The 12,758-nt window shown below is 50.2% G+C and overlaps 1 protein-coding gene across 1 annotated transcript in view; it reads left to right on the top strand.

Moving 5' to 3' along the window:
• Nucleotides 1–7,981: 7,981 nt before the first annotated feature.
• AFAP1L2 (actin filament associated protein 1 like 2) overlaps nucleotides 7,982–12,758 on the top strand; it is a 63,604-nt gene continuing 58,827 nt past the window's right edge. Inside the window, exon 1 of the mRNA XM_048060550.2 lies at nucleotides 7,982–8,144. Within this exon, the coding sequence (XP_047916507.2) occupies nucleotides 8,129–8,144 (16 nt within the window). The 5' untranslated portion in view covers nucleotides 7,982–8,128. The remainder of the gene's footprint in view (nucleotides 8,145–12,758) is intronic.

A 12,758-nucleotide genomic window follows, 5' to 3' on the forward strand; every position in this document is an offset into this window, starting at 1 on the left:
GCTCCCAGGGGGGCCTTGGACCCAGCAGGGTGAGGGAGCAGTTGCTGTGTTTCAATCTGCCTCAGTCCACAGTGGTTGGGAATTTCATCTCCATGAACGTCTCCTGTGCACAGAGCAAGTACGCAAGGCTCTGGTCCAGTCACCGGCTCCACAGAGTGACAGTGGCAGCCACCCTAATTGCATTTTTTAATTTCTTTCCAGTTAAATGTACAAGCCCAGTGAAATCTAAGTCCCAGGTTTCTCTTTTTCTTTTCGTTTTTTCATTTTTAATTGTTAGACCATTTTTCCCTGTTCCCTCCTCCCCACAAATAATGTGAGGTTTATGACCCCTGAGTAATGGCTGAGGAATGCGCTGCATCCTACAGCCATCGCGAGGCATCTGGCAATGGGAATCTTCACAGCATGTCAAAAATACACAGATAAAGCCACTGTAAATAGCTCAGATCAAAACAAGTCAAATGTCAGTGCTAATTTGCTGTCAAGTATATAGTCCAAGACCACTTCCTCCTGCAAAAAGAGAAACCCAGTTCCCAAGTGTGGCTTGCTCTGCTGTCCCAAGAAGCTCGCTCCCCACCAAAAATCTCTCTCACTCTGAATGAACAAGAGCATTTTTTCCCCTTGCTTTTTTATTCTCTAGCTTTTGTGCTGTCCGCTGCTGAGTCTGAGGCTGGGAAATGAAACTTCAATCTGGCCTGCCATTTTTCTATCGTAAGAAAGGACTCTTGGGAGAGATATTTACTGTTTTCTATGGCTCAGTGAGAGGGCGAGAGAGGGAAGTTGTTCCAGGAGTTCCCATTACAAAGCATTTTTTCACATAGGCTCACTTGTATTTTTAAGGACTTGGAGATTAAAGAGCCGGCAGCCCTGGAACAGGAAGCTTGCTGTACGTCCAAAGGTCAGGTGGGTCTCAGACAGCCACTGCTTCCAGTTCTCTTTTGTATACACACTGCAGATTAAAATGTACGTCCCGGACTGGATGTAGCCATGGTAGTGATGGGGGCCCGTGGGTTGGGGGAAAGGAAGAACGAGGCAGCAGGAAAGCAGCACAGAGCCGTCCCTCCTCAGGCTGCGGTTTCATAAGACGAAGGACTGGGCTGCTCAGCCAGCTCAAGGTATTCCCACGGCCTCACAGCTCCTTCCTGCCATCAGATATGTCAGCATGACTGCTTGTGGGGTCGTTCTCCCTGACATTCGGGAACTGATCCTGCTTAAGAAAACATTTTTTACTTCTTATTTTGTTCCATACTTTTTTTTCTTTTTCTTTTTCTTTTTTTTTTTTTTAATGGAGTCAGTTCCCTCCTTCGGTGAATGCAGTGGCCTCACAAAACAGTTGTACTGGCACAAAAGAAGGGGTGGGCACAAGTGGGCAATGGGGTATGAAGAGCATTAGAGCAGAATACTTTGAGTTGCGAGGGATTATGACACATTACGTCATGAAATTACAGTCTTGATTTGGTGACAGAAGTGATAACCCTCCCTTAGTGCTGCGGTTCCAGCAGCACATTCACACCTTCTGTTATTAAGCAGTCATTAAGAAGCGTGTATCATTTGGGATATCCCAGCCCCCATAGCACCAGGTTTTGGAGAGAAGAGTTGCTTGTAGAACCAACCCTTTTCAGGATGAGCCCAGTGAGGCTGCCTGAAATAGTGCTCCACGTTGGCTGACTCTTCTGGAAGTAGTCTACATACTGCAGAGCAAACAAAATGCAGCTGAGTCCATTCAAGGAATTCATTGACATTGATGCTTTGAGGTCTTTATGTGAACCGAAGTGTTTGCTGTGAAACAGGAGACAAGCTAATAATCAAAACAAGTTTTACAATGAATGAACTGCTGCTGAGAAATGCCTACTTTACAGCCTTGATACCATGCTGGACGCTAAATGACTGCCAGGAGCAAACTCTGTGGTATCTCAGTTAGCTCTTACCCTAATTATCATTTACAGAGGAGTCCCAGCTAGATGAATGATGACTTCAATATAAAGGACTTTTAAGTAAGATTTATTGATGTGACTACATTAATAATTCCCTTAGTAATGATGCATTTAAGAGTACAGATACTGTGGGAGGAAGGAGGAAGGAGGCCAGATATTTGGAATCATGTAGAAGTGTGTGTTTTATTTTCATGTTGTGGCTTTTGCTGTTCCCCCTACCTCCTCACGCAGCTAAAAATAATAATAAATAAAAACAAAACAAAACAAAAAAACAGTAATGCTCTTACTGGCTAGTTTTGTGGGAAAAAAAAAAAAGAGGGAAAAAAAAGAGAAAAAAAGTAGGTAATTGGCACATCTGTTGAGGACAAGAAATACTGGATCATAAACAAGATCTGCCATTACACACAGGCAGCCCCAAGCACACCACTGCAACATGCCGACCTTGCTGCCAATGCTTGGCATTCAAGATTTGTTTTTTCCATAGCTGATCAATTGTTCCACTTCCTGAAAAGTGCATTTGTGCTCCTTCTGCCCCCGAAGCGATCCCAGTGGAGGACCCCAGGAGAGCTTCCCCGTGTTTTACCAGTCCCAGTGACAACAACGCTACCACAGGGGCAGGCTGAGCAGCCACCCGATCGGGTGCACAAACCAGCTCAAAAACTGACCCTGTGAGGAAAAGTGGAGTCAGGTTCAGTTGTACCAGCAATCTGTTGGGGTCAGTATGCGGCTAACATGGCCCTGGTGCTGACACCAGGGAAGGGGAGCTCTGCCCCAGCAGGATTTACCGCTCTGCAGGCCCCAGGCTGCCACTCGGCCTTCTCCTCATAGGGACATCCAGGGAAGCTCGTCCAAACTTAAGTTGCTAGACCACTCCCCTCTGGGCATTTTCGGCCTGAAATGAATTGTCCTTGGTCAGATGATTTCACTGAGGGATTGAAGTAAACCGAAACAAATTAAAGGCACTTAAAGCGTGAAGGTTTGGTAAGATCTTCTGCAGGTCTCGTGGGAGATGCTAAAGCCATTACATCTCACCACCACTCTTCTGCTGGATGTCAGCATCTTCAGCTGCAGCACTGGAGCAGCTGCATGCAAAGCTATTCAGGTTATTTCAAGCAACCTTCCTTGAAGGTTGAGCTGTGGTAGCTAACTTTTCGGTGAGAAAGGAAATGCCACAAGAATACACAAAAATAGTGTTTGGTGGGCAGCCAGCGAGAAGCGGCAGGACGGAACCTGCACAAGAAAGGCCCTGAGACAAGATCTCTTGCTATAACTTCAGTACCGAGAACTACCCTTTAGCAGAAACCTCATCCTGTAGCAGAACCCACGTGTCTCCTCAGTGCATCTGCCTGAGGGAAGGACAGGAGAGCTGCAGCCTGAGGTGGACATGCACGCTCCTATGGTCACCTCCCACCCTGCAGCTGCTGGGGCCTGAGGATGGCGGCTGCAGCCCTGTGCTCCTCGGGGAATGGCAGACCAGGGCTTGGGTGTCCAGGGCCCTCAGGCACCGTGGGACACTCCTGGCTCCTGCCACTTGTGCATGGGGTGACGCACGCCATCTCCCAGCTTCGCCAGTGACGACCCTCATGGCCTGTGCCCCTGGGCGGCTCTCCCAGTCCAACCCCCTCCGAAAAAACACACATTTCTGGGCACCTGGCCTGCAGTGTGAAACAGCCTTTGTGCGATATTTTGTCAGCTACAAATAATTGAAAAAGGCCTACATAAAGTCCTAATTGTGTCACAGAACAGGCTCTTCAGTCATCCATCTTCCTATTAAACTTGCGAATTTCAGCTACTCAGCCCTGTTGGAGTTATTTTCCCCTTCCCCTCCTTCTTCTTTTAAGCTTCTATTTATATTCTCTCAGTTGTCTCTGCCAGAAGATCTCATGTGGATACATTAGGCCTTTTCAAAAGGAAAGTTGGATTACAGCGATTTTTCTCCCCGTAGGACACAACAGCTTCATCCTTCATAACAGAGCAATACACTATAACTTCATTATGGATGGCATGAAGCTGGCCTATTTAAACGGAATACTTAATGATAGCGGGGAAGGCAGAAGAAATTCAATTCTGCTGGTCTACGTGGGAAAAGGAAAAGAGCTCTTTTGGTATTTACTGAGGCTGACTTCTTGACTCTTAATTAAAGTCTCCTTTCACAGGACATAAAAAATAAATAAAAATGGGAGATTCGAGTTATACAGATAAGATCTGCTACCGTGTGGTTGCTTCTTTTTTGTCAGGTAGTCTGACATACCCTGAGATCTAGTATTATTAGCAGGCATAGGGGCTCCTCCGTAGCACTTAGCCATGGCTGGAAGAAATTGCAGTTTGTTGGTGCTCTCCTGTAGGAATTACAGGTTCTGTTTTTTTTTTTTTGTTTTGTTTTGTTTTGTTTTTTAACTTTCCCACTTCAGCAGCGCTGACCTCTGAAGCGTGTTCTGCTTATTGACTTTGGCTTGGTGGAAGTGGTTAAGGTCTAAAGAGACGCTGCGGACTGAAAAAAAAGACAAAAAAAAAAACCAAAAAACCTCCTTTTTGGGAAAATGCCAGAATAAATAGCCTTCTGTGAGCTCACAGTTGACATCAGACCACAGGTTGTGGTGGTTGTGGTGATGATGGAAGAGGCTTTAGAAGATCCTAATGAAAATGTAGCAAGATGTAAAAATTAATGTTTCCCGTATTTTAATAAAACCAGTTTTTCCTCTCGCCTGGGTAAGTTTTAGTGGTGCTGAAAGATGCCAAGAGGTCATCTCTGTTGAGGCAAGTCCTCCATTGACAGCATTATAGTCCACACAGGTTTTTTGTACCGACTTAGGAGAGAGATTACTCCATATTGGCTTACCAATAAAATCCATGTGTGGATGAGATTTGTAATATTTGGTCCACTGAAAGCCCTGATTTCCTATCCCATCCCCTCAAAAACTAGGACCATGGCTAATTACATATCAGAAACCTGTAACAGAAACTCTTAGGAAGCTGAAAGACACGTCCCATGGTGACTGTGAGCATTATATGCTGAAATGCAGTGTGTTGATACCCAGTGAGGTCTGCTGGTGGGAGCATGCCCATACGGAGTGGAAAAAAGAATGTTTTTTTAGTTCTTTTACTGGTGTTGAACACTGCCAAAGGAAAGCTGAGGGGCTTCTCTGGAGGGAAACATAGGTCTGAAGTGGAAAATAAGTGTGACGAAGGAATGGCTCCAGGATGAATAAATGCCCAGGCAGTTGAGAACACTGTCCAGTCAGCATGTCTCATACTTTGGCCAGAGGTAGGTACGCTATCTGTCAGGGGAGAGAAAGTCATCCATGCTGTTAGAGCTCTCTCTAATTTGTTCTAGAAGCAGTTTGGACTCAACGACTGCAAAGGAAATGTCGAAGAATAGAAAGCCAAGAGAAGCTCATCAAAAAGACATCTGGTCCTGCTGTCCTTAATGGGAAATCCCCCCCTCCCTCCAGCCACTCTCTTCCCAGCTATGCTCTTTTGAAACAGTTAATGTCTGAGGGAATCCAAAACATTGCTGGAATGTATCAGCCATGAAGTTTTTGTATAGCTGAGCAGCTGAACAGCTTTTTTTTTTTTGTTATTTGTTTGTGTTAGGTCTGATTGTCTTGCCTTTCACTGGAAAAAGTCAGAAATGGCTGGGCAGAAGTCAGTGGAGCAACACCAGTGTTAGGCCAGTTGAAGCTGGGGAAGAATTTGGCCATCTCTTTTATGGCCAGAATCATGAGGTGCTTCACAGGGAAACAGGAAGACCTCAAAAGGCATACCCAGAGTCGGCATGCTTGAAAATCTGAAGTGAAGGATTCATGTCCTGTTCTCCAATTAAGTACTCACTCCTCTTCCGCCAAGTAGCTTTGCTTGCGTCAGTTACGCTATCCCAGACAGCGATGGGTCTGCCTCCTGCTGCTTCTGGGCCTTTCTTCACTGACTGAGCCCTGGCAGTGCTTTCCTGGAAGCGGGGACAGGTCAGGTCTGCTGTAAAGCACCCACAAATGTTACCTCTGGGGAAAGAAGCTGGGTTGAGGCTCATGCTCCTGAGCGGATTGCTGGGATTTGTCACAGAGCACTGCAGTAAGTCACCTGGCAATGGCATTTACCACATGAAATATCTCCCCTGAAAAGAGGCAGAAGCTTATTATGGATGTCTGCAATTGCCACTAATAATAAGGAGGAAAAAAGCAAGAAATACATGGATACATGTGTAGACGGATGTTATTTTATTGGCTCCAAGGAGCTCCATCATGAAAACCGGCATACAAGTATTTGCTCTGCCTGGACAAAGCAGCAAACTCTGATTTCAGCACCAACACTGGGAGTATTAGCTCCTTGCACTAAGCAGGGTCTGCACATTTCCCAGTTTTATTAAAACCTGGAATACAACAGCCTGTTTGAAGAAAAAAAAAAAGTGTTCCAAAGTATTCTAGGTAGTTTACACTGCAAGAGGAAGGGGACAAACAGGAAGAATTTATATCCTCTGCCATTATGTTCGTTGTATGTTCGTCAGGGACAGGCAGGGGATATAAAGCCTCTGGGGCCTGAAGACAGGAATCTCAGGTATCTGATGTCTTGATGTTTCAAATCATCTTTAATTAGTTTGTTTAACTGTTATTATCCCTAATTAGGCTTGCTGAATTCAGAATGACTACTCACCTGCTTTGAGGCACAGGCAGGCTTTAAAAGTTTGCAAAATCAGGGCCACACTGCTAGATTATGAAAACCACAGCCAAGAACTTGCTGGAAAGGGCTGTAAGAGAAGTATTCCTAGTGACGGATGTATTTATTTAACCTGTTTTTCTTCCAGTCATCGGAGGCTGCTGGATCTGATGGCTCACACTCTTGGCTTGCCTCTCCATTTGTGTGGTGGTTGTGTACTGGCAAGAGACGGGATGTGCTCCACCTTCAGCTTCCTTGAGCAGCAATAGCCCTTTATCAAAATGTGTTCTCACTGGGGACGTTTCCATGCGGTAAAAGCCGCTTTGCAGTTCCACCTGACACAGATGCCCTGTGAGATGTCACCGCCAGCAAGCACAGCCTTGGAGGGTGGGGGCAGGAGGGGCACGCAGGGACCCAGGCAGGTTGGGAAATGGGGGTTCCGTGAGCCCCTCCTTGGCCTTTGCCTAACTCACTGCCCTGTGCTTGCTGACTCCATGGCCCAGCAATCGCACAGAAATGATGATGCTCCCCCCCCCCCACCATTTTACTCAGCTGAAGTGGAAATGAACATCTCTGAGCACTCCAGGCTCTTCAGACGTGTGTGTGCGCCTCAGAGATAGGCTTGCAGAGCCGAGCAAAGGTGCAAGGAGCTGTATGGTTTGGAGATCCCACCCACCTGCCCCACAGTGGAAACAGGTCTCTGCAAGAAGAGGTATGTTTCCATTGCGGGCTACACCACTGTCTTCCTGTCCACACTTAAAGTGCTAAGCAAGGCCCAAGCCCCAAAGTCTGTGGGTCCCTTGAGGGTCAAGGCTAACCTCAGAAAAACAAGGCCTTGGTGTCACCCTCATCCTTCAGTGGCATCTTTTCAGTCCCTCTTTTAGTTTAAAGCCATTACCCCTTGTCATACCACTATGTTCCCTGACAGAGTCCCTTCTCAGCTTTCCTGCAGCCCCTTTTAGGTACTGGAAGGCTGCTGTAAGTTGCCCCAGGAGCCTTCTCTTCTCCGAACTGAAGACCCCAGCTCCCTCAGCCTGTCTCCACAGGAGACCTCTGAGCAGGAGACCTCTGAGACCTCTGAGACCCCAGCCCTCTGAGCATCCTCGTGGCCTCCTTTGGAGCGTCTCCAACAGCCCCACGTCTTTTTCGTGCGGGCCCACAACGCTCCCGTTACTGACAGAAGAAGCGTCACGGTCCTGCAGCGCCCTCACAAACGGCACATCACCCTCGGACCTGATCCCCGCTGGCCGTGCCTGCGGCGCTCTGCCGCGAAAAGCTCCGCCGGAACCGCGGGCGGGGAAAGCCCCCGGGACGAGCCGGGCGCGGCGCTGCGGGGCGGGGCAGCGCCGTGCCCCTGGGGCCGTTCCCGGCTCCCGGTGGCCTCGGCGGCCGCAGGTTGCCGGCTGCCCGTGCCCACAGCGGAGCCCCGGCCGCGGGGCGGGAGAGGGGCGGGGAGGGGGCGGCCCGGGCCGGGATCCGGCGCCGGCGGCGGAGGGGCGGGTGCGGTGCGGAGCGGAGCGGAGGCAGCGCCGTGTCCCGCAGCCCCCATGGAGAAATGCAGAGGTGAGGGGGGGGCGCCACGCGTGTCCGCGACCCGCCGCGCTCCCCTGCTCCGGCGGTGGTGGGGAAGGGGCTTGGGGGAAATGGGGGGGGGGGGGTCGCTGTTTTCACGCGTGGAGAAACCCCGGTGGAGGGGGTGTCCGCGCGTGGGGGCGGCAGGCAGCTCCCCAGGGAGCCGAGCCCCGCGAGTGGGGCGGGGATGGGAGCGGGGCGAGTCCCGCAGGGGGTCGGGGCGGGGGGCGCGGAGCTGCGGCTCCCCGGGCACCTGCCCCGGGCAGGGAGCGGCGGGGACCGCGGGGGCTCCCCACGCAGGACCGGTCCCCCTCGGGGCCAGGGAGCACCGCCGTGGTTCGCTTGCTGCAGCCCCTGGATATGCCTAAGGTTGCTCCGGTTTTTCTTCCTAAATTGCCCGTCGGCGCAGACTTCCTGCCCTCCCAGGCGCGATATCGGTGTCCTGGTTTCTGAATGCAAATCGGGCTGGAGGGAGGGCAGGGCAGCGCCCCGGTCTCCCCGCTACCCCCGGGGGTCAACGGCGGCTGGGAACGGCTCGGCCGAGCCCCGCAGCAATGCGGGTAGCGCCGGGGAACCGCTCCGGGGAGCGGAGGAGGAGGGAGGGAGGCTGATGAAGTGCCCACGCCTGGGGTGCTCTGCGATTTTTGGTGCTGCTGTTTTGTAAAAGTCTCCCCCGGAGGAGGTGATTCCAGCACTTGCAATGTACCGAACAAGTTTGCAGTACAGCTTTATCTGTTGGGAGGAAAGAGGGTTCTGCTCATAGCCACTGCCCAACTTGGGCTGCCTGAACACTTCAGAGAGGAGCATAGAGCTCGACAAGTATGTTTCTGCCTGACCCCACCTGGACTCGTTACCCTCGAACTGCCCAGGTGTGCTTAGAGCTCAGCAGATGCATTCAAATTAATAGCCCTTGTTCCCTAGTCCTTCCGTGGTGGGGACCTGATGTGCCAAGGTATCATACTGTGGAAGTTAATTTTTGCCAGGACTGTCTGTTCTCTGACTCTGCTGTGCAAGTAATGCAGTGCTCTGACACAGCTGGTTCTGTATCTCCTATTGCATTTTGATTCGTTTCCTACTTACAATTGGTGCTTTAGAGGCCCAATAGGCACAGTAGTGATGTACTGCTAAAGTAATGTTAAAGATCATATCACAAGCTAAATATTGTGTAGCTTTTTTTTTTTTTTTGCCTTTTTTTTTTTTCTGGCAGGGTCTGCACAGTGCCATTCAGTTTTCGTGGCAAAGCAGTGGATTCATTGAGATTCAGCTATGTTTTGTATATTGTCTTCTTTTAAATATGCACACTGCTCCCTCAGAGCAGTGGGATGCGTTCTGCACATGTGTAATGAATAGCAAGAGCAACTGATGGCAGAGGCTCGGCAGTGCTTTCTGTGCTATGGGTAACGAACGGGAAAGGTGTGGGACCAGCGGGCACTGATGAGGGCAGGGAGGCATCCTGAGCTGCCTGGTCCCAGGGGGATAGCGTGTGGGAGTTGGGAGCCCTGCGGAGCAGGTGGAGGAAGCAGTTGAGTGAGGAGTTAGTGATGAGCATGAGGGGCAGTGCCTGTTCCTGTGGGACAGTCCACCTACGATGGATGGAGCCAAAGGACACTGTTAAGCAATAAACTGCTGTTACGGGGAGGCATTTGACTCTAAGGCCTTTCCTCTTGCTTAAGAAGTGCAGATTGTGAGCATCGGCAGACAGCACTGCTTATTTCCTTAAAATGCAGGTGGGAACGCGTTCTAGTCGTGGCCGTAGCCTGGCACACGCGGGAGGTGTCTGTCCCTCCTGCTCCCAGAGCAGCCACAGGATTTGGGTGCTGTATCAGCCTGCGGGGTGGCACCTGCACTGCGGGAAGGGCTTAGGTGCTTGGATGCATGTGGTGGGAGTGAAGGAGGGGCTGTGGAGCTCTCCTGGGAATGGGTTTCCTTTCCCAGCCTCTGCAGATGGGGATGCAGGGCCAGCTGCATGGGAAGAAACTCTCTTGACACTTGTTAGGCTACTAAGGCTCTGAAAGATGATCTCGGTGTGTGGCAGGGTTTTTTTTTGTGTGTGTGTTTTTTTTTTTTTTCCTGCCAGTCTGCAGCAAAGAGCGTTTTCTCAAATGATATGAGCCTTGAGAGGTTTGGTAGGTTATTATTGTATTTTTAATGCGATAGGGCTCTGTAATGGAAATCGGTGCGACTTGCAGCCCAGTCCTTCAAAGAAAGATGTTTGGCACTCTTGTGTTACTGTCTCTGTTGAGGAAAGACATCAGCTTTGTATTCCTCTTCATCTGAGGGTCTGCCAGGGCTCTGCAGGGCACTGCAAGTGCTTGCAGCGCTCCTCTAAGGGGACGCGCTCCTTCCTCTGGGGAGTAGAGGTTGTCTTGTTACCAGAAGCCAAACATTTAGTGTAGATGAGGATTAAAATGGTGACTTGGTAGAAAGATGAGGTGTTTGCTTGCTTATTAGCGTGTTTCGACTGGGAGGGGAATGGGGCGTGGGCCTGCTTGGGACCTAGTGCACATGTTCTTTTAAACAAGTTCCTGCAAATGCAAGGAGATATGCTTGGGATGAACTGTAAAACAGAGAGGAGAATAAAAGTCCTGGTGACATTGAGGCCCTTTATAAACCCTCGTTAATCAGAATCAGAATTGGATTGATTCATATTAACATGATCTAGGCTGTATATAAACATATGTGGTTTATCCTCAGCTGAGCACCATCACAGCTGTTGTGTTTAGCTAATTGCTTTGGTGCAATTGGCAACTGCAGAAAACAGGGCAGTGTGCTGCTCTGTACCGAATCCAATACAATTTTCAACTGCTGTGCTGAGTCTCCTTTGAAATGGAAATTAATGTCCTGTGTAATGCTGTAAGATATGTTATCTCTCACTTCTGTGAGAGTGACCCTGGTGGGTTTTGGAGAAGGAAATGGGCTCTGGGAGCAGAAGGCAGGGATGACAGTCATTTTCAGCACGGATTTAGGTAATGAAGCCTTTTTCTGTGACTAAAACCACAGCCTGCCTCAATTATACATCTACCCTGTCCACCCAGCCACGCCATCCTGCACATTGTCACCCGTGCCAGTATATTTCTAGCCCAGCTGCATTTCTGAACGCAGAACCCCCTCAGTCATGCTGCTGTGGTATCTGTGCCCTGCTGGCATCGTTCACAGAATTGCCTGGATCCTGCTTCTAAAGCTGGCAGTGCTCACCAGCACTGCAACTTTGGGTGCCTGCTTTTGGAGCATTCCTGGCAAGGCAGGAGGCCTTGTTTTTGTGGTGTGCTCTTTCATTTTGTGTATGGGGCAGTTCTTGCCCCTCTGCACACCTTCGCTGCTCCTGAAGCCGTCTGTGTGCGTGCTGTGCCTGGCGGGGGCACCGGAGGCTCCCTGTGAAGGAGCTTGTTGTTCAGGGGCTTTCACTGATCACTTCCATCGAAAATCTGCAGCACAGGGAGTGCCGATGTTGTTCTCTTGGGAACTTCCTATGAGCCTCCAAATAACCTGCTGTCCCCTCCGGAAAGGCAGAAGTCCTCTGAGGCAGGCAAGTGTATCTTCAGGCAGTAGCAACCAGAGAGCCCAGGGCTGTAGGGGAGACCTTGGAGAACCAAAACTCAGACGTGCATCTGTGACTAACGATGATGTGGAGCACGAGCACCTGGGCCGTAGGCGTTCCTCGCTGAAGCACAGGCCCAGAGCCAGTGTGTTGATCGGGGTGCTGCAGTCACAGGGCCGGGCTGCTGACCTGCCTGGTGGTGTTTACTTCGCCTTGGAAGTTGAGTCACCTCCTCTCTGCTCTCAGGTCAGCGGGGAAGACAGGCTGGTGCGGTCACTGCTGTGGTCTGTTGGCACGGCTCTGAGCTGTCGCTGACATGGCCTTGCCCCTCAGAGGTGGAGGTGCCAGCACTGCTCATTTCTGGGCTGAAGTTCCTATAAATGTTTTTAGAGACCAATAAATTTAGTTGATTTCAGGGAGCAGAGCTTTAGGAAGATGGGGTGTGTGGGGGGTAGTTTGAAGCAAACTCAAGCACCCTTAAGCAGGGCGGCATTGGGTGGGCGACCGGCCCCACAGTGACCCAACAAGGCCACAGCCAGGGACGAAAGACACCGAGGCTGAGAAAATCGCCAGGGCTAACGCCTGGCATGGGTTAGCTTGTGACTGTTGGTGCGGGATGGCCATGGGAGAGGTGTCGGTGACAGAGGTGTGTGCGTGGCAGCTCCCACAGGCAGGGGCTTTGGCTTTGCTGCTGCCTTGGGGTCCCCTGGCAGCAGGAGCGTGGCGTGGCAGGATGCTGCGGGGGGAGGCCTGGGAACTGCGCTCGGCTGGCCTGAAGTTCCAAACACAAGGGTCAGCACTCACTGAAGTACTTTTTTCCCCTCTTTTCCCACTGACCTACTGGCTTTTTTCGTGGGCAGAATTCCATAGAAAGCACATCTGAGGATGGTTTGGTGTATGGCAACATTGTCTTCAGTTATAAACAGCTCTGTCTGGAAGTAAATATCTCAGAATTATAGGATCAGCCTGAAACTCCCACATAATGTACATACTTGCCACTTGTGATTTAATAAAAGCCAGTATTTCCTCCCTTTGGTGAACCATGCTCTGTCTTGCATAAAGGTTTT

This window comes from Anser cygnoides, chromosome 7, assembly GCF_040182565.1.
Source record: "Anser cygnoides isolate HZ-2024a breed goose chromosome 7, Taihu_goose_T2T_genome, whole genome shotgun sequence".
NCBI classification, from domain to species: domain Eukaryota; kingdom Metazoa; phylum Chordata; class Aves; order Anseriformes; family Anatidae; genus Anser; species Anser cygnoides.